Source organism: Rattus norvegicus, chromosome 8 (assembly GCF_036323735.1).
Source record: "Rattus norvegicus strain BN/NHsdMcwi chromosome 8, GRCr8, whole genome shotgun sequence".
Lineage (NCBI taxonomy): Eukaryota > Metazoa > Chordata > Mammalia > Rodentia > Muridae > Rattus > Rattus norvegicus.
Window position 1 is genome coordinate 69,830,283 of NC_086026.1, and position 22,073 is coordinate 69,852,355.

Below are 22,073 nucleotides of genomic sequence, written 5' to 3' on the forward strand. Positions count from 1 at the left end.
TCAACTCCACTCTTCTATAAGTGGATATCCAGTGTTCTCAGAGCCACTTGTTAACATAAACACACTGCCCATTTCCCACTGAATGACCTTGGCATCCTTGGGAAGGTCACATGAGTACAAGATGCTCAAGCTTTGTTTCTGGGCTTCCTGTTCTGTCCCACCATTGCTATGTCTGCCCTTATGCTAGCTCTGTCCTGGTTTGATCAATATAGCTTCATAAGTCTGAAATAAAGAAGATCGTGAAACCTCTCGCTTTGTTCTTTTTTCAAGACTTCTTTGGCATATTTGTTATCTTGAAATTCCAGATAAATTTTCAAGTGATGTTTTTATTTCTGTGAAAACATTGCATTTTTTTTCAGCTACACTCTTCAGAATCCACTCAGAGTTGACTTTGGGTAGTCCTGACGTCACGGGCACAGTTAGCCTTCCAGTCCACGAGCATGGTGAATCTTTCCATTATCTACGTCGGCTTCAATTCCAGCCACATGCTCCATAGCATCACTGCTCGAGGCTTCTTCTCCTTGGTCAATGTCCTGTTTTGACCAGTTGCTTTTACTGTGTAGATACCCAGCTTACCTTTGTGTTACTGACTTGGCATCTTATAATTTTGCTGGGTGCACTTGTGAATTCGGAAATTACTTTCCCCCTCTTCCAGTTTGAGTGCCTCCTCTTTCTTTTCCTTTTCCGAGGCCTCTTCTTAGAGCTCCCAGTTCTGTGTTGAACAGAAGTGGCAAAAAATGGGGGACTTGGCCTGCTCTAGCTCTTAAATGAGAACCACTCTCTTTTTCACCACTTAGTGGTGTAGTCTTTTTAATATATGGCCTTTATTATTGTAAAGGAAATTCCTTCCACTTACTCCTCATTTGTTAAGCCTGAATTAATTCATGTACTATTAAACAAAAAGACAGAAAAAACTCCACATTTTGGCCTGTGGATATCCAATAATTCCAGTCTCATATTAAATTGGCTCTATAAAGCTATAGATCAAAACTCAGTTTTTCATATAGAGGTGGATTGATTTTTATCCCATTATCTATTTGCCTCTCTCTAGGCCAATAACATACTATCTTATAATGATCACCTGACCTAATAAGATAACTAGTACATGCTATAAATCTTACAATCAAAAAAAATTTTAGTTTTGCTTATCTGAAGTCCTGTGCACTTCCATGGGGAGTTTGAAATCATTTTGTCAACTGTAGCAAAAACATCTGCTGTAAATTGCGTTAGAATGATGTCAAAGCCATAGATCGATCTGGGAAGAATGCCTATCTCAATATGAAGTTTCTTCCGCCATAAACATTGCATATTTTTCTGTTGATTTAAGTATTTTTAGGGCTCTGTTTTATTTCCTTTTGGGTTGTAAGCTATGCTGAAACATACTTTGATAAGTTTAGGATATCTAATACTATGACTAATTTGTCAAATTTAACTTACCCAATTTAACATTCAAGGAATATGATACCATTTGGCATATGGAACAGGAAGGGCTTCACGGTGTTAAACGTATGCTTTCCTGGAATTTATTCTGTTGCCTTATATGTTATCTATGCATATGTTATAAACCCCATAATATAGGATTCTTCTTATCTAGACCCAGTCTTTGAAAGACACTTTTTAAAATATCCCCACGTATAGTCTAGTATACACAGTGGTATTTTAGTCAAAGACGGACACGTGATAGTGGTCCCACGAGACTCTCTTGCTCAGCGGCATCCCGGCCAACTCAGCTTTTGTAGGTGCATTCTATGGCGTTAGCAGAACGGTGTGATAGCATGTTCCTCAGGACGCATTCGCCCTCATACATGGTACCCAACAGTATATAGGCAACAAGTGTACTTATATTCAGTCAATTCATTCCTTATTGTGGACCCATAGTTTTATCTTCTATCTTCATTCTGTCTACAGAACTTCCTTTTTAGGGATGGCAGGATGGCTCACGGGAAAGTTTGCCATGCAAACTTGGTGATCCAAGTTCAAACCCTTGAATCCATGTAAAGGTAAAAGAAATTACAAAGTTGTTTTCTGAACCCCACATGTACACTGTGCCAAGTGTGTCCATAGGCACACATCACACACACACACACACACACACACACACACACACACACACACACACACACACACACACACAGTTTTAAAAGATTTCCTTACCGACATTATTTTTGAGACAGCATCTCACTACAGAACCCAAGCTGAACTTGGATCCTCCCATTCAGCCTCCCAAGTATTGGATTACAGACCTGTACACCATGGCCAACTTCCTCTAACAATCCTGACAGACAGGCACCGCACACCGTTTGTATGTTTTTAAATGTATTTGTTTTATCCTCATTTTGCTCAGTATACAATCCTAGATTCACAGCTTTATTCTTTCAGCCCTTCAGAAATGTCACTGCTCTGGTATAATGAGCAGACACAGGGATCTTTCCTCCTCCTTAGCGCTGCTCTGTGTGTGTAATATGGCCTTCTTACTTTTCTAGAGGCTTCACATTGTCCTCTTTGCCACTCTCCTCGGGCGGTTTGATTACGATCACTACCATTTTCTCCACATTTCCAGTGCCTGAAATTCAATGCTATGGTTGGCTTATAGGTTTGTTGGTTCTTTTGTTTGTTTGGTTGGTTTTTTTTTGTTTGTTTGTTCTGCTTTTTTAAATACATTTGGAAAATTTCCTATTTCTTTCAAGCACTTTTTTTTTCTGTCTCCTTTCCTGATTGCACATTGGTCCTGCCTGAAATTACTGATGCTCAGTCCATCTGTCAGAAACTCTTTTTCCTCCTTGTGTTTCATCTTGTAGAAATTTTTATCACACATTCAAATCCGCCTGATTTTTCTTCTGTAAATGTTGAGCCTGTACGTAACCCTGTGTGTGTGTGTGTGTGTGTGTGTGTGTGTGTGTGTGTGTGTGTGTGTGTGTGCTTTTTTAACTGTTGTTTTCATCTCAAAACATTTGACTTGGGTTATTTTCTATTATGTGCCTCCTAGGCCTCTGCTGAGCTTTCTGACCACGTGGACTAGCACTTTGGCGGGTCCCAGTATCCTTACTGTCAGACTCTGAAGCACATGCCCATCTCCCCAAGTTGGTTACAGATGACTGATTATTCTCCTCATGTGGAGGCTGACACAAGCTTGCTTCCGTATATGCCTGGAAGTAGCTCAGCCAACTGCTGGCGAGCCTGGGCTTGACCGTGATTAGCGCTGGGCATTCTTAAAGTCCTCAGCTCTTTTATTTCAGTGCCTATGAGTAAACCAGTGCTGTACACATGCCAGGCAAGCGAACTGCCATGAGCTAGCCTGTGGCTCAACAATTTTTTTTTACTTTTGAGCTTTAAGCTAGGATATGGCTGAGTTTTAAGAAGCAATTAGATCCTTTTGGGGCACAGTTTGGGGGTGACTTAGGCCCCAACACTGAAGCAAGACTTGTCTAGGTCTTCTACAGTACCTTTTAGATTGAGTTTTCAAAGTCCAGCAACCACAGCAGCCCATATCCCTACTTCTATGTGAACACTAAGCTTGATTTTCTTCCATGATTTCCACTCATTGTTTCCTCAGCATCAGATGTTTTCCTCACAGGCATGTGCTGACCAGTGCCCTGTCTAGGAGCTCTAAGGCCCTCCCTTCTGGAAGCCCCGCCCTCTCTGACCCTCCATCTCAGACTCACGCCGCTCTGGTCTTCTCTACTCAAAGAGTCTAATGACTCCTGCCTAGAGTCCACCCAGGGCAGGAAACTCTCCAGGGAAGTAAGCTGGGTACTCTTAGGGACCTTTGGGGGCAGATTAGTCAATTTCCAATCTCTTAGGGAATCCCCTGTCTTTCGTTGCCTAAAGCCCAAGAACTTGGCCAACACTGGTCATACATTCCCAGGCATTTGGGGTTGTTTCTGCTGAGAGGGTAAATCTACTGCCAGCTGCTCTTCTTGACAAGAAACAAGTTCACTTCTGTTGTCATGCTGTTTGTCTTATGCATCAGTGCACCACAGTCTCCCGAGCATCCTTTTGCTGGTGGGCTTTTAAGGGCGTTTCCAGCTTGCAGTTACCATAAACCATATAGCTTATGATTTTCATTACTCAATCACTGATATTCGCATGTTCTAGTGCACAGGTCATTGCTTCTCCAGGGTAAGGACCTAGAAGTGAATAGGCAGGTCACAGAAAGATGAAGATGGCGAGGGTTTCAAAGTGGCTCCCACTTCAGGTTCCTCAGCTCTGACAGCTCCTGTCCTCAGAACCCTTGTCCTGTCAGGGTGTTCACTGTAGCAGCCATGGGAGTGGCATCTCGAGATCTTAATACATATTCACCCAAGGACAAATGATTCTCTCTCTCTCTCTCTCTCTCTCTCTCTCTCTCTCTCTCTCTCTCTCTCTCACACACACACACACACACACACACACACACACACACACACACACACCAATAACAACAACAACCACCACGAGTGGAGGTGAGGATACCCCCCTGGAAGTCAGAGTCAGAGCTTCCCTCACCAACTGTAAGATCCAGACATCTATCCCCCTCCGCCCCCCTGAGATCCAAGGATCACGTGGGTCATTAGGCTTGGCCAGCAAACACTTTTACCCTCTGAGTCCTCTACCCTCCCTGTTTTATCCATCTATAAGTGGGTTTGCTCAACTCTTCTTCATGATCAACAGAGCTCCTTTTATATTCCAAACACAAGTCGTCCGTCAAACACACCATTATGACCTTCGCCTGAGTTACACTTTGCCCTTTTATGGCGTTTTGATTTTCATAAGTATTCAACTTCAACGCAGTATAATCCCTTTCTACTCTAGGTATCTGTTTCTTGGGTTTCTTTTTCTCCTTTCTATAGTTCCTGCATTCTGAGCAGGTGCTCTGCCCCCTGACCCTTAGATCTGTAGGTTATTTTAAACTGTTCATCTACCTCAAATCCCAAAGATGTCTTCCTACATTTACTCCTAGAAATACTCATTTTTAGAGCATCAATCATAAGAGGAGACTTTTGTGACCAAAAACCTTTTGTCCTTCCACAGGCTTTCTGCTCAGCATCCAACCAGGGGACAGGGTTGAGAAGGTATTAGAGTTCTTGGCTGCACACCCTCTGGATTCAGTGCTGCCTGCGACCTATCCTGAGGTCCCCTACTTGCATCATGGACCGCTTATCAGTTAGCAAAGCAAATATTTGACTTCCCTCACTCCATTCTGTAGTGTCCCTGTTCTGTTTGTTTGAAAGTTTCTATAAACACCAGGCTGCAGAGCGGCTCCCTTTGGCCAGCAGCCCTGGTGGGGAACTTGTATTTCCTTCCTCTAGCTTTCTTCACTTTCTACATTTTCTACAGTGGATGAGAGATTTAAATTAAAAAATAAACTTAATCATGGAGCAATTAAAGTGAATTACTTTTCTGCATCTAGAAGCTGAAAGACACCGTATCAGGGCTGAGAAGACAGCTCGGCTATAAAGTGCTTGCTGCACAAGCGTGAGGACTTGAGTTTGCAGCCCGCACGTGTGTAAAGCTGGGTTATGGTGGTACACGTTTGAAACACTGCTGCAGGGAAGTTAGAGACAGAAGGATCCTAGAGCCTCATTGGCTAGATAGCTTAGCCCAATCAGCAACAGTCAGTGAGAGCCCCTGTCTCAAAAAAAAAAAAAAAGTAAAAAATACCATACAAGATTAACTTCTGCCCACCAAACACAGGCACATACATACATACACTTGTCCTTCATACATACACAAAATAAATAAATTTAACATAAAATGACATTATTCCATAATTTGTTCTGTGTAGAGTTTGCCTTGGCCATACTTCTTTTTTTTTTCCTGCTCCTGGTCTCCTCTTCTTCACAAATATAGACACACACACACACACACACACACACACACACACACACACACACAAACCCTCTAAAACTACTATCATCTGCCAAGTATCAGCAATTAATGGGTGAGTAGTCTTTTGTGGGGTTGCTAATTCTGCCAGGATAGGAGGCCTTCTGCATAGAAACATCTGGAAAGAGCTACTTACGCTCCGCACCAGGTCCCCTCCGCCTGTATTATTACATAGGACAGTTCTGAGGAGATGTAGCCAGTCGCCTGAACAGCACTGAGACGTGCATAGTTTACTTGACAGCATTTACAAATTATGTCTCTCAGTCGGAATAACTTACACTGTGGAAACGCTTCCATATGCTAAGGTTGGACACACCACAGTAAGTAACAAGGAAGAAAAGAGAGCCTTTGAGTAGCTGGCTTTCATATAGAGAGAGTTGACTATAATATGTGCAAATTAATAACTCTGTCCCTAAAGAATTGACCTTAGATGGGTTTATAATTTTTTTCTGCAATTCTTTGCTAACAATCAAGAGCAGTGAATTTCACCACAAAACAATAGAATTCAGTGAGAATTCAATTAGGAATGTATCTGAGTAATGAAAACAACAGAATAGCAATCATAAATCTTGCTTTAATATAAAACTCCATAATTTTTCTCCCAATTCTTTTGTGTCCTTCAAGTCTCAAAAGAAGATCCATCTTCAAATTCCAAAATACATGCGTGTATGTATGTATGCACAGGTGTGTGTGTGTGTGTGTGTGTGTGTGTGTGTGTGTGTGTGTGTTTTCCTGTGTATGTGCACATGAGTGCCCCTAGGTGCAGGTAAGGGGGAAACCTCAGGCACTGTTTTCAGTCACCATCCACCATTTTTTTTTTTTTTTTGGTTCTTTTTTTTCGGAGCTGGGGACCGAACCCAGGGCCATTTTTTTTTTTTGAGACACTAATCTGTCACTAGTCTGAAGTTCACCAAGTGGTCTGGTGGCTGGTCAGGAGACCCAGCCATTCCCCCTCTCCTTGTCTGCCAATGGTGGGATTACAAGGATACGCCTTCAGTCCTGGATTTTTAAGTATGAGTTCTTGGGATCAAACTGAGGCACCCCACGAATAAACTTCCCTGAGCCCACAGTTAATTCCTTTCCATCCTGACCTTAGAGCAGAGGTTAGCAAACTCCAGCCCGCCAGCCAAATGCAGTTCACCACCTATTTTTATAAACAAAGCTTTACTGGCACACAGCCATGACTATTCATTTACTCAGTACCTCTGGCTGCCTCCCTTCCACGCAGAGTTAAATGATTGTGACAGAAAGTATGGCCCAGAAAGACTTAAAGTATTCTCTGCAGCTTTTTATAGACAGAGTGTTGCAGACCCGGTTAATAAGCTTTTCCTCAGTCTTGTCTCTTCATGGACACACTGTTGCAAGTCCAGTTAATGAGTATTTCCTTAGTCGTCTTCTTGCCTGACTAAGTGGATGCTACTACTGCCAGCCCTGCTTTTACTGCCAGGTTTTGGGGGATCCCCAGGATGACAGCCTCAGTCACAAAAAGCTCTAAGAAAACATTGAAAAGTGACCTAGCACCCAAAGAAACCCACGTGGCCTTCTTTTCTTGGATGAACAGCAAGAATCCTGGCAGCCAAGACACATGTGTTTATTATGTGCAACAACTGTTCTGAAATGTCTTTCCCCCGAGTGAAGAAATCTATAAATGTCAAGGGGTTGGGGAACTAGCCTTCAATTGCAAAGTTCTTAATAATACTTTGACAAGGAGGTACTATATACCAAGTTATGGTACTGTTTTGCTCAGTGTTTTAAATTCAGTGTTCTAAAGTGACCAATAAACCTTTCTTTTTCTGTTATCAGGAAAAAGAAAATCCTTGAGAAAGATAGGGGGGATGGGCAAGATGGCTCAGCAGATAAAGGTGCTTTCTACCAAGGCTGATGACCTGAGCTCAATCCCCAGGACCAGCACAGTGGATGAACTGATTCATATGTTGTCCTCTGATCTCCACATGTGTGCCTTGGCATGTACACACACACACACACACACATATGCACACACACATGCACACACATGCACACATACACATACACATGCACACACACATGCACACACACACATGGACGCACACATGCACACACACATGCACACACACATGCACAGTAATACTTATTTAGGAACTTTTTTCCCTGAGGTTTGATATATTTAGCATCCAGGTTTCTTAAGAAAATAAAAAGAGATGACAAAGTAATTATTTGTATATTTATTATTTATAAAATACTTTTAGCTATGATTACATATCTGAATATCGAGAGCAACAAAAAAGATCACCATTAGGGCAAGTCAGCTATTGTTAGTCCCAATAATACTAAACATTAAGGATTGAAAACACAATAATCATTTTTTTAAACCTTCTACCTATTGAAATTATGACTTGGGGGTGAGATGATCGAATGAGAGGCTGTAAATTTCCCAATCAACCTTGCAAAATGATGTCTGGACCTTGGCCAGGTCCCGGTCATTCCATTAGTCATTCAACAAGTACTGTGTTGAGCACCTAAATGTGCCAGGCTCTACCCTAGACTCCGAGTAGTGTGTATGAGAAGCACATGCATGCCGTTGACTTCCCAATGGGGAACAAGGTACCACAGAGGCTTCTACCTGGTCCAGACAAGAAGAACACAACCCACAGACCTAAAAGGAATTAGATAAATCAGCTGAGAACACCAACAGGTTCTAGGAGGAGGTCAAGCCGTGGCTTGCCTTCCTTTTCTTGTTCATTTCTGAACATCCCCTGTGAAAGCCCTATCCTAGTAAAGGGTCACCAGCTCAAAACCACTTCAACACGAATGGCTGCTCTCCTCTCAGGACTCAGGGAGCTGACGAAGCCTTGAAGTACTTTGTTCTAGTGTCCTGTGTCCTACTTCTCAGGAAGCCCTGCTCCATGGCCAGGCAGCACCAGGCTGGATCATGTACAAGAAGCAGACAGATCCTGGGGGGAATGAGCCCAGAAAGCCAGCCTCTGGGGACTGGATTCTAGAACTGCTGTCAAGGCCTAGACCAGTGGTTTGCACCTTCCTAATGCTGCGACCCTTTAATATAGCTCATGTTGTGGCAAGTTCCAAACACAAAATTATTTTGTTGCTACTTCGTGACTGTAATTTTGCTACTTTTATGAATCGTAATATAAATATCTGAAGTGTAAGGTATCTTATATGTAAGCTATCTGCTGTGTGAACCCATGAGTTGAGAACCATTGGTCTAGAATAATCCATAGAGAAGCACCAACAGAAGATGGGGTGGGATAACAAAAGGCCAGGTCCATCCACCCTTCCTTCCTTCCTTCCTTCCTTCCTTCCTTCCTTCCTTCCTTCCTTCCTTCCTTCCTGGCAATAGAAACTGGGTACATCCATCAGGGATCACAGTTTCATATAGAAAGGGGGGTTCCTCTCAAGCCACTTTAGCTTTTCCAATCTCCCCCTGCCTGTGGCCTTGAAGGTGTGTTTGCACAGGCACCAGCTCTGGCAAGCACTCTCCACTCCTGAGGCTGGGGTGGGTGGTGGGTGGGCAGTGCACCTGCTTGCAAGCCTTTGCAATGCCTTCCCACTCAACTCTAGGGATACAGACTGTAAAGCCAGCTCTGTTCTCAGATCAGAGCACTGGCTTCTTATCCAGGAACCTGGAAAAGACACAAAGACTGCTGAACATTCTAGAAACAGTGCTTCTACTCACAGTCAGCTGGAATGCACCCCCAGGCAGAAGGAAGAAAAGGTGAGTGGCCAAGGTGACCCCGCCCCTCTGGCAGAGCAGCCCAGTGGCTCTGAGGGGTCAGGACTTACCTTTCTGTGTTCAGTGGAGGGCTGCGGGCAGACAAGCTGAGAACCAAGCAGCAGGAGGGCGCCCAGGGCACTAGGAAAGAAAAAGAGCAACAGGCAGGGATATGAGCGTGGTCCTGGCAGTACCTAGAGGAAGCTGGCATCACCAGCTCAATACTGGAAGGGAGAGGTCAGTCCACCCTAAGTCCTGAAATAAACTCAGGGAAAATACAAAGGGAAAAGGAATAGCCCCACACCAAGAAGGCCATGGCATCGGGGTAGGTGTGGAGGTCAAATCCCTGACCTATACCTCCCAACAGCACTTGTAAGTCTGAGATAACTTCTAGCAGCCTTGGTCATTCCCCTTTGTGAGATGGGAACAGCAACAGAAGTTGGCTCAGAGGTGTGGAGAGGGCTGAGAAAGACCTCCACCATGCTCACACAGACCACAGCACAAACCAGAATGTGGAGGTTAGCAGGGTAATGAGGTCAGCATAAAGAAAGGGCTTCTAGTGCTGGCCTGGGCTTGCTCCAGCTTCTGTAGCCCTTTGGTATCTCACATGCTCTTTGTGGGTGGGATTAGCTACCTTAAGCCTTACTGTCGCTGACCCTGACTAGAACTTGTCATCAAGCAAAGGGAAGATACTTTGGGGGATGGGGACGGCTCTGACCCAGAGACAATAAAAAGCAGTGTGATGTATCTAGCATGGATCCTAATGCTGCCAGTCCCACCTGAGTGATCCTGGGCACACTAGCAATAAACACTCTCATCCTCTGTGAAGATCACAGAATGTGAAAATGTGTAGGTAGGAAGCCAGAGGAGATACGGGTGGGGCCAGAACTGGAAAGGCGGCTCAGTCAGATGGCTTTACAGTGCTTATCACCAAGCACAAGAAGTTAAATTTAACCCCCCACAACCCACATTTTAACAAAAAAGCCAGGTATAGTGATAAGCATTTGTAACCCAGTATTGGAGAGGCAGTGACAGGAGGTGTCCTAGAGCTCTCTGGCCAGCCCACCTAATGTGGCTACCCAGTGAGTCCCAAAGCCAGGGAGCAACCTTGTCTGAAACACAGAGGGTGTAGTACCTGAGATGTAACATTCAAGACTGTACGCTGGCCTTCACCTGTGCATACATGCACGTACCACACACACACACACACACACACACACACACACACACACACACACACACACACACACGAGAAATTAAGTGCCCAGAATCTGGGCTTCAAATGAACAACGCCATTATTTTCAGCATCCTTGGATCCCTGCATCCTTTGAATGTTTAGTGCTTAACCCTAAAGGCATTTAAACTAAATGCTGCAGCAATTCCCAACCTTTCCAAGGCCTCCATCACTTAGGGGTGCAAAACACTGTCCCATCCAAAAAAAAAAAAAAAAAGGAAAAAAGAAGCCCCTGTGTGGGACTAGGGATAAGGAGAAGACATGGTGGCAGCTGTAGCCAAGGCCACAGTTAGAAGACTTCCACTCCTCCTTCAAGCAGCCAGTGTGCCACCAGAACAACCATATTATATGAGCACATAATATTAAATCTGGGGCACAATTATGAAGATTTGATTTCAAATGTACTGAGCCTCTAGCTAGACTACTGCAACCCAGCAGGATTTCCCACTGGGGCCACATGATCTATCTGCACTGTCCAATGAATAAAACAGTTACATCAGTGGTTCTCAACCTGTGAGCCTCGACCCCTTTGACTCAGGGCTCAACTAAGATCATCAGAAAACACAGATATTTGCAGTACGATTCATAACTGCAGCAAAATTACACTTATGAAGTAGCAAAAATAAATTGTGGTTGGGAGTCACCACAACACAAGGAACTGTATTAAAAAGGTCACAGCGTTAGGAAGGTTGAGAACCAGTAAGACACAATGTTTGGCATTCACACAGCTGACAGTAAATAACATCTAGATGGTGATGTCACAGAGTCTTCAATTAACTCTGGGAATTATTTATTTTAAAAAAAATCATTATCAAAACCACTCCAAACACACCTTCATTGCAACTTTTGATCTTGTTTGTTTCATTTTTAAAGAAGTTTTTTTAGGACTGTGCCTTATTCTGGATACCCCAGGCTGAGCTGCCACTCACTGTGTAGTCCAGGCTAGTTTTGAACTCTCAGAAATCTTTCTACCTTGGCTTAGTCCCATCTGGGTGATCCTGGACATGCTAAAATCTCCAAGCCACAAACATTCTCATCTTCTGTGAGGATCATGAAGCGTGGTGCAGATGCAAAAATACGCAATGCGGGGGTAAAGTCAGAGAAGAGATAGTTTTAGTACCTGGGGCTGGGAGACAGCTCGTGTGGGAAAGCACTTGAGGTTAAGGGTGAAGACCGGACTTGTGTTTCCAACGTCTCAATGAAAAAGAGGCATGGTGACACAGGTTTTGAAAAAGAGGCATGGTGACATGGACTTTGAAAAAAAGGCATGGTGACAACGGGCTTGGGTTTGTCTTCTGTTTTTTCCTTGTGTTTAAAATATTCTTTCTCACATAAGATATCCCGATCACCTGGTTGCAGCTTCCCCTCCCCCAACTCATCCCAGATCCTCCCCATGCGGATTAACTCCCTTTCTGGCTCTCCTTAGAAAAGAGCGGACTTCGAAGGGAAAATAAAATGTAGCAAAATACAATATAATAAGATAAAATAAAAGCTATCCAATCAAAGTTGGACAGGACAAGCCAACAGAGGTAAAAGAGATTAAGAGGTTTAAGAATCAGAGACACACTCATTTGCACACTCAAGAATCCCATTAAAAACAAACAAAAAAAATAAAAAACAAAAAAACGGTAAATTGGAAGCCATAACGTTTATGCAGAGGGCCTGGCATGGACCTGTACAGGTCCTGTGGATACTGCCTCAGTCTCTGAGTTCATATGAGCTTTGCTCATGTTGATATAGAAGGCTTTGATTTCTTGGTGTCCTCCTCTTCCAAGGGGTTCCCTGAGCTCCAATGGGAGTGATTTGATGAAGACATATATTTAGGGCTGAGTGTTCCAAGGTTGATTGGTCTGTCTGTCTCTCTGTCTCTGTTTCTATCTGTCTCTCTGCATTATGGCTGGCTGGGGGTATCTATATCTAGATTTGGTCCTCCTCTGCTTCAGGAGGAAGCTTCTCTGATGATGGCTGAAGAAGGCACTGATCTATGACTATAGCAGAATGTCATTGGAAGTCATTTCATTACTATGGATTTTTTTCCTTCTCTCTCTCTCTTTTTTAAACCAGTAGCACTTGGTTTTACCCTAGGTGCCTAATCTATCTAGTCTCTGGTTCTTGGTCACCCAAGCAGTGCCAGGTATGGGCTCCATCTTGTAGAGTGGGTCTTCAGTCAAATCAGACATTGGTTGGTTGCTCCTGTAAGCTTTGTACCATGGTTGCCCTAGCACACAATACAGGACACCACTGTAGATCAAAGGGTTTGCCGCTGGGTTGGTGTTTACATTTCCCTTCTACTCTCCTGTGCCAAAGCATGCAGAGCCCCTTCCTGTACCAAAGATGCTAGAACACAGGGGGAGGCTCTGTGCAGGGAGCTCAACTTCTCCAGGTCAATGAGTTGTGTGGAGTTGTCTTCAGCAATGGGGCCATGGAGTCACTTTGTAGAGAGCAACTGGTAGTCTTGGCCACAGCCTGGGTTGTTTGGGGCTTCTCATGGGACAACCCCTTTTCACCAACAATTCAATTAGATTTAACCCAGGCTTTATTTGGTGAGAAGAGATGGCCAGCTGGGACTCTGTTTTCCTCATTATGCAATGATTTCATTTAGATCGCCTTCACACATATGTGCATGCATATGTGTGCATGCACACACATGTGTGTGTCAAGTTCTTACTATATTAGGTTTCCATGCTACCCTTCAAATGTCCCTTTAAATTCAACTGTCTCTCCCTCAACCTCCTCTTCCTTCCCACTCCACACTTAATCTTCCCATTCTAGCCCCTGCCCTATCTACCCATAATTAATTACCTATTCTATTTCTCTTTCCTAAGAAGATCTACATTTCTCTCTAGTCCTTACAGTATACTTACCTCTGTGGTTCTATGAATTGCAGTTTGGTTGTCGTTGACTGAATAGCTAATTTCCACAATTGAGTGAATACATACCAAATTTGTCTTTCTGGTCTAGGATATCTCACCTCAGGGTGATGTTTTTCTTGTTCCATATATTTACCTACAAATTTCATGATGTCATTTTTTTTAATGGCTGAGTAACGCTCTATTGTGTAAATGAACCACATTTTCTTTATCCATTCTTCTTCCTTCTGTTGAGGGGCTTCTAAGTTGTTTCCAGTTCTGGCTATTATAAACAGAGCAACAGTGAACACTGCTGAACAAGTGTCTCTGTGGTAGGATAAAGTGCCCTTTGGGTATATGCCCAAGAGTGGTATAGCTGGATCCTGAGGTAGATTGATTTCCAGCTTCCAAAGGAATTGCCACACTTATTTCCAAGGCGGCTATACAAGTTTACACTTCCACCAGCAATGGAGAGTTCCTCTTACGTCACACATCCTCACCAGCATGAGCTGTCAGGGTTTTGGTTCTGGTTTTGTTTTGTTTTGTCTTGTCTTGTTGTGGTTGTCGTTGCTGTCGTCGTTGATCGTATCCATTCTTACAGGTATAAGATAAAATTTCAAAGGCGTTTTTATTTGCATTTCCCTGATGGCTAAGGATGTCAAAAATGTCTTTAAGGGTTTCTCAGCCATTTGTGTTACTTCTTTTGAGAATTCTCTGCTTAGATCTGTACACCATTTTTAATTGGGTTATTTGTTTTCTTAATACCTAGTTTCAGAAGTTCTTTATATGTTTTAGATATTAGCCCTTCATCGGATGTGTAAATGGTAATAAATAAATGAAAGAAGGAAAGAAAGAAAGAGGGAGAGAAAGAAAGAAAGAAAGAAAGAAAGAAAGAAAGAAAGAAAGAAAGAAAGAAAAATTTTCCATTCAGTAGGCTGAGTGGCATGGATTTGTGATTCCAGTACTAGGAAGGGAGAGGCAGGAGGGGTCTGAGGACTTTCTGTGTAGCTAGCCTAGCCAAAATGGCCATCTTCAGCTCAGTGTGAATCCCTATCTCAAACAGTTCCTAAGCAATGACATCCTTATATGCGCACGCACACACACACACACACACACACACACACACACACACACACACACACACACACACAGCAATGGAACAGAAAAGCCACCCAACATATGCTCCAGTGCGGGGAGAAACATCTGGAGATTGCTCCCCAGACAGTGGGGAGAAGATGGTACTTTCTACTTCTATCCCCACTAGACTCAGTTTATCCAAGAAATAAAAAACACACACGTCTCAGCTTGGGAGCATAGGTCCCCAGGTTGCACAGCCTTGGTTAATCACATTCTTTCTCATGCCTCAGTTGCCCAAGTCTGTAAAATGGGATAATATAGCCTGATCAAGCTACCTCAAGGGAGCTAATGTTTAGGAACACAAACTTAGAACCTGTGCCTGCAAATCAGCATAATTTCTAACCCAGCCTGGCACTGTTCAAAGAAAATCAGATTGGTGTGGCTTCATTACAAAGACAAACATCAGCTCCATAAATGTGTCATACCTCAGTCCCCAGGGCCATTGGCTCATATGTATGGTGCCAATAGGAGCAGTTCTACATAACTACTGGTTCCAGACCGCACTGGAGCATTCCCAGGGACAAGGAGAGCAGGAGATTCTACTTCTTCCTGTCTGAGAACTTACTCCAAGTCGCCTGTCCACTCCACCTCTTCCCTCCATTGCTGGGGCTCTACTTGGAGTTCTCAGCTCCCCTGGGACTTCGCAGTTACTACACAGAACCACTCCATCGTCCAGCCAAGACTAACTCTTTTTCCCCAAATGACTCTTGTAATATTTACCTGTCACTCTCTTCACATTAGAAAGTATCACAGGGCTGGGGAGAGATCACAGAGGAGAGAGTGCTTATCACTCAAGCACAGGACCCGAGGCCAGGCCCTAGAGCCTGAGTGAAAGGGCTAAGTAAGCTTGCTCTCCCTTGGAATGCCAGAGCACTGGGGAAGCAGAGACACACATGTTTCTGGGACTTAGTGGCCAGTCAGTGTAGTGTACTCTGTAAGCTCCAAGCCAGTAAGACACACACACACACACACACACACACACACACACACACACACACCTCACTTGCACATATATGCACCTCTACCCACCTAGACATACCTCCAAATACATAATACATGTCGGCATGCATGCATAAACCTCTAAACTCGTGCATACACCATGCACACAAACACATGCACAGATTACAGCTTGAAACTGGAGGGGCAATGATTTTGTCGCTGTTTTATCCCCAGTACCTAGCAGAGTGCCTAGGACACAGAAAGTGCTTGATACATTGAATCAATGAATAATGTGTTGAATTAACGAACAGTGCACTGGATTAACGAATGGTGTCTTGAATTAGTGAATGGTGCCTCCCATCCAGATAATCCCTGAAATTGTAGACAGATGAAACTCATGGGAACTAACAGATTTTATAATGCCCAAAATAATTTCTAAAGCTCCTAAATGTCCTTTTATAAATGTTCCTTTAAGGGGTTGGGGATTTAGCTCAGTGGTAGAGCGCTTGCCTAGGAAGCGCAAGGCCCTGGGTTCGGTCCCCAGCTCCGAAAAAAAGAACCAAAAAATAAAATAAAATAAAATAAAATAAAATAATAAATGTTCCTTTAATAAAAGAAGGGTTTTTTTAAAAAAAATTTCTATATGACACCCACCCCAAATCTCACCAGATTCCAGGAGACATGTTTGCTGACGTGTCTCATTGAAAAGATACAACGTGAGTTATATTTAGACGCTCCAGTGTCTCTTCCCTTCACTAGCTGGGCCCTGGTGAAGCTCAAACACATAGGAATCCCCAACAACATCATTGTGGGATAAAGTCTTAGCTATTAAATGGGCTCTGCTCTGAATGGAATAAAATAAATTCCCCCAGAGGGGAAATTATTCTTTGAGTTGCAATAACAGCAGTCGGAGCTATATATAACCCCAGGGACCAGAGGAGGCTCTGCCAAGGGCCGAGGGTTTCCCGCCCCTGCTCAGCAGAGGCTGTCTTGGACTACCCAACCCTGCTCACACATACCTCACTAATTGACAGGCTGCTCTGTGCCCACGCGTCTTCCAAACACAGGACAACCAGGCACAAACCCCTGCTCCTCCTGACCCCGTTCCAGATGACGGCTGGGGAATGGGGGATCATGTATGTGTCTGTGTGAGGCTCCTGGGTTGTTTCACTTGGATCGTTTGCTTTGGCAAGGGGCTCTCGGTGTGCAACATTCTGACAGACTGAAGGCTAACAGGACCTTTGGCAAATAAGTCAGAAGCTCCCCTCAATATGGAAATGAGGAGCTGTATGCCTCCTAAGACTTTCTGATCCACCTTGCAGTCAAAACTACTCACTATCCAATATGAGACAGACAGACAGACAGACCATTGTCCACTGCTGGCATAGGTTTCAAGTACTCCATGAAAAAGTAATGTTTAATGAAACTGTACAAGATTTACATACAGAACTAGGCTCTAGGCTTTTAGTCCACATCCCCTCAATGGACTCAACACCAAATGCCAAATGCCAAAACCAGGGAAACGGGTGGGAAATCCCCCTTCATTTCTTTTCTCCTTCTGTTGACACAACCCAAGAGACACATTGGGAATGACCTAGAATCGAACCAACCTGTGCCAAGATCTCAGCAATGACATGCAGTCCCCATGTACCCTGTCAGACACTGAAACTGCCTGGGGACAACAGTAGTATCTCTACAAACTAACCACTTGCTATTTTAAGACATCCATTTTCTTTGCCAAGGCCATCCTCACCTACATAAAAAGTTCTAGGCCACCTTAGGCCACAGAAGACCCTGTCAGAAAGTGGGAGCAGCAGTGGTAGGCAATCATGCGAATCCCAATGTCTTAAAGTGTAATCTATGTATTTCCCCTTCTGTCTTATGCTATGCCCTGCCCTTACAGAACTTATCTTCATAATCCGACATCAGCACGCAAGTGTCACTCAAAGTGCTGGTCTTGGTGCACACAAAGTCTCCAGAGCACAGTAGACTTCTGGCCAGAGACTGAGGCCCAGCCTTGTCACTACCCCCGTCCTTCCCTCAGCTGAGAGACTGTTCACTGTACAATTGTGTCCTCTAAACTCGTCTCCCATCAGGTGCCCCTGCACAGGGAATTCTAAGGGTGACTGTGTATTTATGATCCTCCTGCCTCTGCCACCTGAGTGCAGGGAAAACTAGGAAAGCCAGCTCCAAACAACTGAGGGGAGAACATAGCAGAGACCCGCAATCAAGCAGCAGCCAGATCAAATCCAACAGACTGGGGGAAGGCCTGCATGGTCTGTGAGAAGTGAGACATTTCCATTTTATGGCACAGACTTAGACACCTTTCTAACCACGTGTGGGTTTTATTGCGCATTTACAGGTCCTCCGTGCTTGCAGCCATCCCTGTTCTCTGGAAATGCAAGGTGCTCTATCACAGCACAGCTTTTTAAGACTCAGAGCTCTGTGGTGAGTTCCTCTCGGTCTCTCCAACCTACGATGTCTCCAGCAGAAAGGTTAGTTCAAAGCAACTGAGGGAAGAAAAGAACAGGGGGCAGAGTGAAGAGGTGGAAGGGGAAAGAAGAGGGAAAGAGGAAATACTAATGAAAAGGTATACGAGGGGCCGGGGTGTGGCTCAGCAGTAGCGTGTGGACTAGTGTGAGCACGTGAAGCCCTGAGCCCATCCCCAGCACCACAGAAACTAGGTCCAGCACAGTGGTTTAGCTCTGTGTTACCTGCACTCAGATGCCGTAGGCAGGAGGATCATAAGCACAGAGTCATTCTCAGCTACACAGTATATGTGAGGTTAGCCTGGGCTACATGACATAACAAGAGGAGGAAGAGACAGGAGGTGGAGGAAGGGAACAGAAGACAAAGAAGAAAGAGGAAAGGGGGGATGAAGAAGAGAAAGAGAGAGAAGGGGGAGAGAAAGGAGTAAGAAGCAGCAAATCAAAGTGAGACTGTGCGATATAACACTCCTCCTCGTTTTTTTTTAAGTGTCCCATAATTCACCATGGGAGAGAGAGCAAAGCTAGTGAAAGGAAGGTAAGGGAAAAGAAGAGTCCTACAAATTAGAGCAATTGGTTCTAAGTCGTGAGGAGGGAGGCAAAGCCTTTACCTGGGGAGGCAAGGAAAGGTCAGCTGGCAGCCCAGCGATCACACCTTGACACCATTCAACTCCATCTCAGGACAGAATGTTCTAGCAAATCCTACAATCAAGCACTGAGTGATGAGGACAGGGTCCAGGTACAGGGCTGTGCCAGGCGTTAAGGCAAAATCAACCCTGTCTGGATGCTTGCCGTCATTTTATAGGTAGGCCTTGCCAGGGCTCTCCTCCAGAAATTCATTTTATTTCCTCTGGCCTCTATGTCTGCCGTTCAGATGGCTCCCACCAGAAGCCCACAGATGATATTCCCGTAGGTTCTTCCCTGGACATACCTCTACACTTCCCCCGTCAGGGCAGGAACACTCACATGCCCTGCGTCCCCAAACCTGTTTTACACTGGTGGCCCAGCTCTGCAAACGCACAGAATATCCTAATGGCTCTCGGAGCCATGAACCAGAGTGCAGCAGGAGTATTTGACGGTTGTCTCTACAAAAGTGAGCTCAATGCTGTGGAAAGACTCACTAAAGGCAAGCAGCCAAGGGGGAGGGAGTGGCTGGCAAATTAGGTGTGGACGGGACCACTGTGGATGACTAGGGCAGAAAAGAAAACCTGTGAAGCCTAGAATAGCTCTGTCCTCAGAGCGCCTCTCGACGTCTTTAAATCCTCACACCGTTTTAAAGTGGGAGCCTCAGATGATGCTTTTGGGTGTGGTTTGTGCAAGAAAGACGATCGGGGCTTCACGGGCAAAGAAATGCTCTTGGCCCCACATCAAAACAGTCTGTGCGCTGTGCTCGGATATACATGTGTTTTAAGTTTAAAGTAAACTGTTGAAGGTGTGTTCGTTCCTACGGTTTCCCCGCCTTAACCTAATTGAGTCACTGATCATCCTGGTTAGGAATATAAAACCTTGTCCTGACTTCTTTCACGTGAAAGGTAATCGGTTCTTTCCGTGTTCCATGGCTCACTTACAGTCCCTCTCACCGCCGGCCGGTCACTGGTAACTAAATTCTGATGTATTTACTGTCCCCCGAGTAGTGGTGTAGGTGGCAGCTAATGCAAATCCTGGTCTGACTCTTGATTTGTCTTGCTCGTTTGGGGTTAAGGCAGGGTCTCATTATATAGCTTCAACTTTCCATCCTCCTGCCTCAGCCTCCCCAGTGCTAGAATCATAAGCAGGGGCCTCTGTGCCTGTCTGGCCTGCCTTAGAAATACTTGACTCAGTGCCCCCCCCTTCCTTTTCCTTCACTTCCTCTTTCTCCTTTTGTCTCTACTTCCCTCCTGTTCTTTCTCACTTCCTGATCCATAGAAAAAGGAACAGTGATTGACCTCTGACCTTTCCAATGGCCACCAATTTCCTCACCGTGGGGGAGACCGCAATGTTCACTGATGGACTGCACCTCAGATCGCCAGCCCTATCTTGGACACACTCACACACAGGCAAACAGTTCTCTGAGCCCATCTCCCCTCATGTCCGTCCCTGGGTCCTTATCCTCGGCCCTGAGAGCAACCACCCTTCCCACTCTCGTTTCCTCAATCCCTTTCGGTTGTATTTCTAAGTGGAATGGCTGACAGGCATTAAAGTAATAATACTTTACTGGAGTGTATATCAAGGAAAAGAGAAACTAATGTTTTCAAAGACTAAAACCAGACACTTGACCTACGGCCATGGACTGTAAAAGCCTTAAAGTGATCCAGACCTCTCCTCCGTAAGACCTATAAAATCCGCCATCGAGTTGTAACGGCCCTAATTACATCTGTGTTTCTTCAAAAACTACCGTTCAAAATAAAATCGGCCAAATCAGTTCTATTTCCTGCCAACACAGCCACCTCCATGGCATCCGTAGTTTTGTTTCCTCCTTTGTTTTTATTGGAAACGTGACGTTTGTCAGCTCTGCTAAGGCACTCTGAGGAGTGGGTGAAGAACACCTGCCACTCCGATGTGGCGGTGCCTACACAAAAGGTCGGGCTAGCAAGATGGCTCGGTGAGTAAAGCTGTGCAAGCATGAGGACCTGAGTTCAGATCCCCAGAACCCATGGAAAAGCCCAGGGGTGGGGGGCATGACATCTGTAATCCTAGTATGGGAAAGTTGGAGACGGGAGGATCCCTCAGACTTGCCTGGCCAGTCAGTCTAGGGAATCAGTGAGCTCCAGGTTCAGAGAGATGCTGTGTCTCTAAAAGGAAGGTAGACTGAACACTAGAAGGGGCCTGGATTGGACCCTCTGGTTCTGGTATGTATTCACCATACATTGCATGTACATGTGAATGCATAGGTGCACACAAACATGTGCTCCTGGAAATGCACATCCACGTGTACAGCACGGCACCCATAAATGCACAGACACACACACATACACAGAGCATGTGATTTGAAGTCTTAAGAAATACAAACACTCCTGGGTCGTTTTAGCACATTTTCTTTCTGACTTGGAATAGACATAGACAAATTTTACTTAATCTGGCTTCTTCCAATCTTTTGATCCAAAGGGATTTTACTCATCCTGGAGCTTCCCATGTGCCTCTGAGCTTACCCAGGACTTAAGAACCCGCTAACCAGCTCAGCCAGGGTTAGAATCGTCATGTATCTCCCAATACTTCGGAGCAGGGGTCTGTTTTAATTCCCCAGCTTCACGGCCTCTCTCTAGGTGGACAAAGCTGACTCCCTGTTGTTCTGTGGCTTGGAAAAGTCTGGGGAGGATTTTTAAACTAAATCTCTGCTTGTCGGAATTGTGAACCCCCCTGATTTTTTTTTTCCTCTCAGATTCTGTGCAGTGCGTGTTTGAGTGCAGCCTGCTTCCTCTCCAGGTAGAAAATCCTTTGGCTCTTCCCATCCGTCTTCATGCACGGGGCACTTTGATAAATATGGAAACGTGCCTGCTCCTCTTCTACCCTCTCTTGTCAGAGGCTTCCCGCCCTTCATCAGAGCCCCTCCCCCAACCCCAACAATCCAAAAAGCATTGCAACAAAAAGCACCATAGCATTGGTTTTGTTTGTTTTATTTGTAAAATATAAAATGCATTTACGTGGTCCTAGAGAAAAAACATGCACACAATGGTTGGCCCGGTGAGACGGCTTGGTGGGCAGACATGTAATGCCAAGTAGGGTGACGTCCAAGGTCACATGGTGGAAGCAGAGAGCTGATGCTTAGAGGTTGTCCTCTGACATTCCCCCGCCTCTCTCTCTCCGCCCCCCTCCCCTTCCCTTTCCCCCTCTCCACACACACACCCACTTTTATAGATATACAGTGGGCAATACAT

General features: G+C 44.8%; 1 protein-coding gene across 1 annotated transcript in view; it reads right to left on the reverse strand.

Moving 5' to 3' along the window:
* Thsd4 (thrombospondin type 1 domain containing 4) overlaps positions 1-22,073 on the reverse strand; it is a 599,748-nt gene that overhangs the window by 549,886 nt on the left and 27,789 nt on the right. Inside the window, exon 3 of the mRNA XM_039082429.2 lies at positions 9,646-9,715. Within this exon, the coding sequence (XP_038938357.1) occupies positions 9,646-9,715 (70 nt within the window). The remainder of the gene's footprint in view (positions 1-9,645; positions 9,716-22,073) is intronic.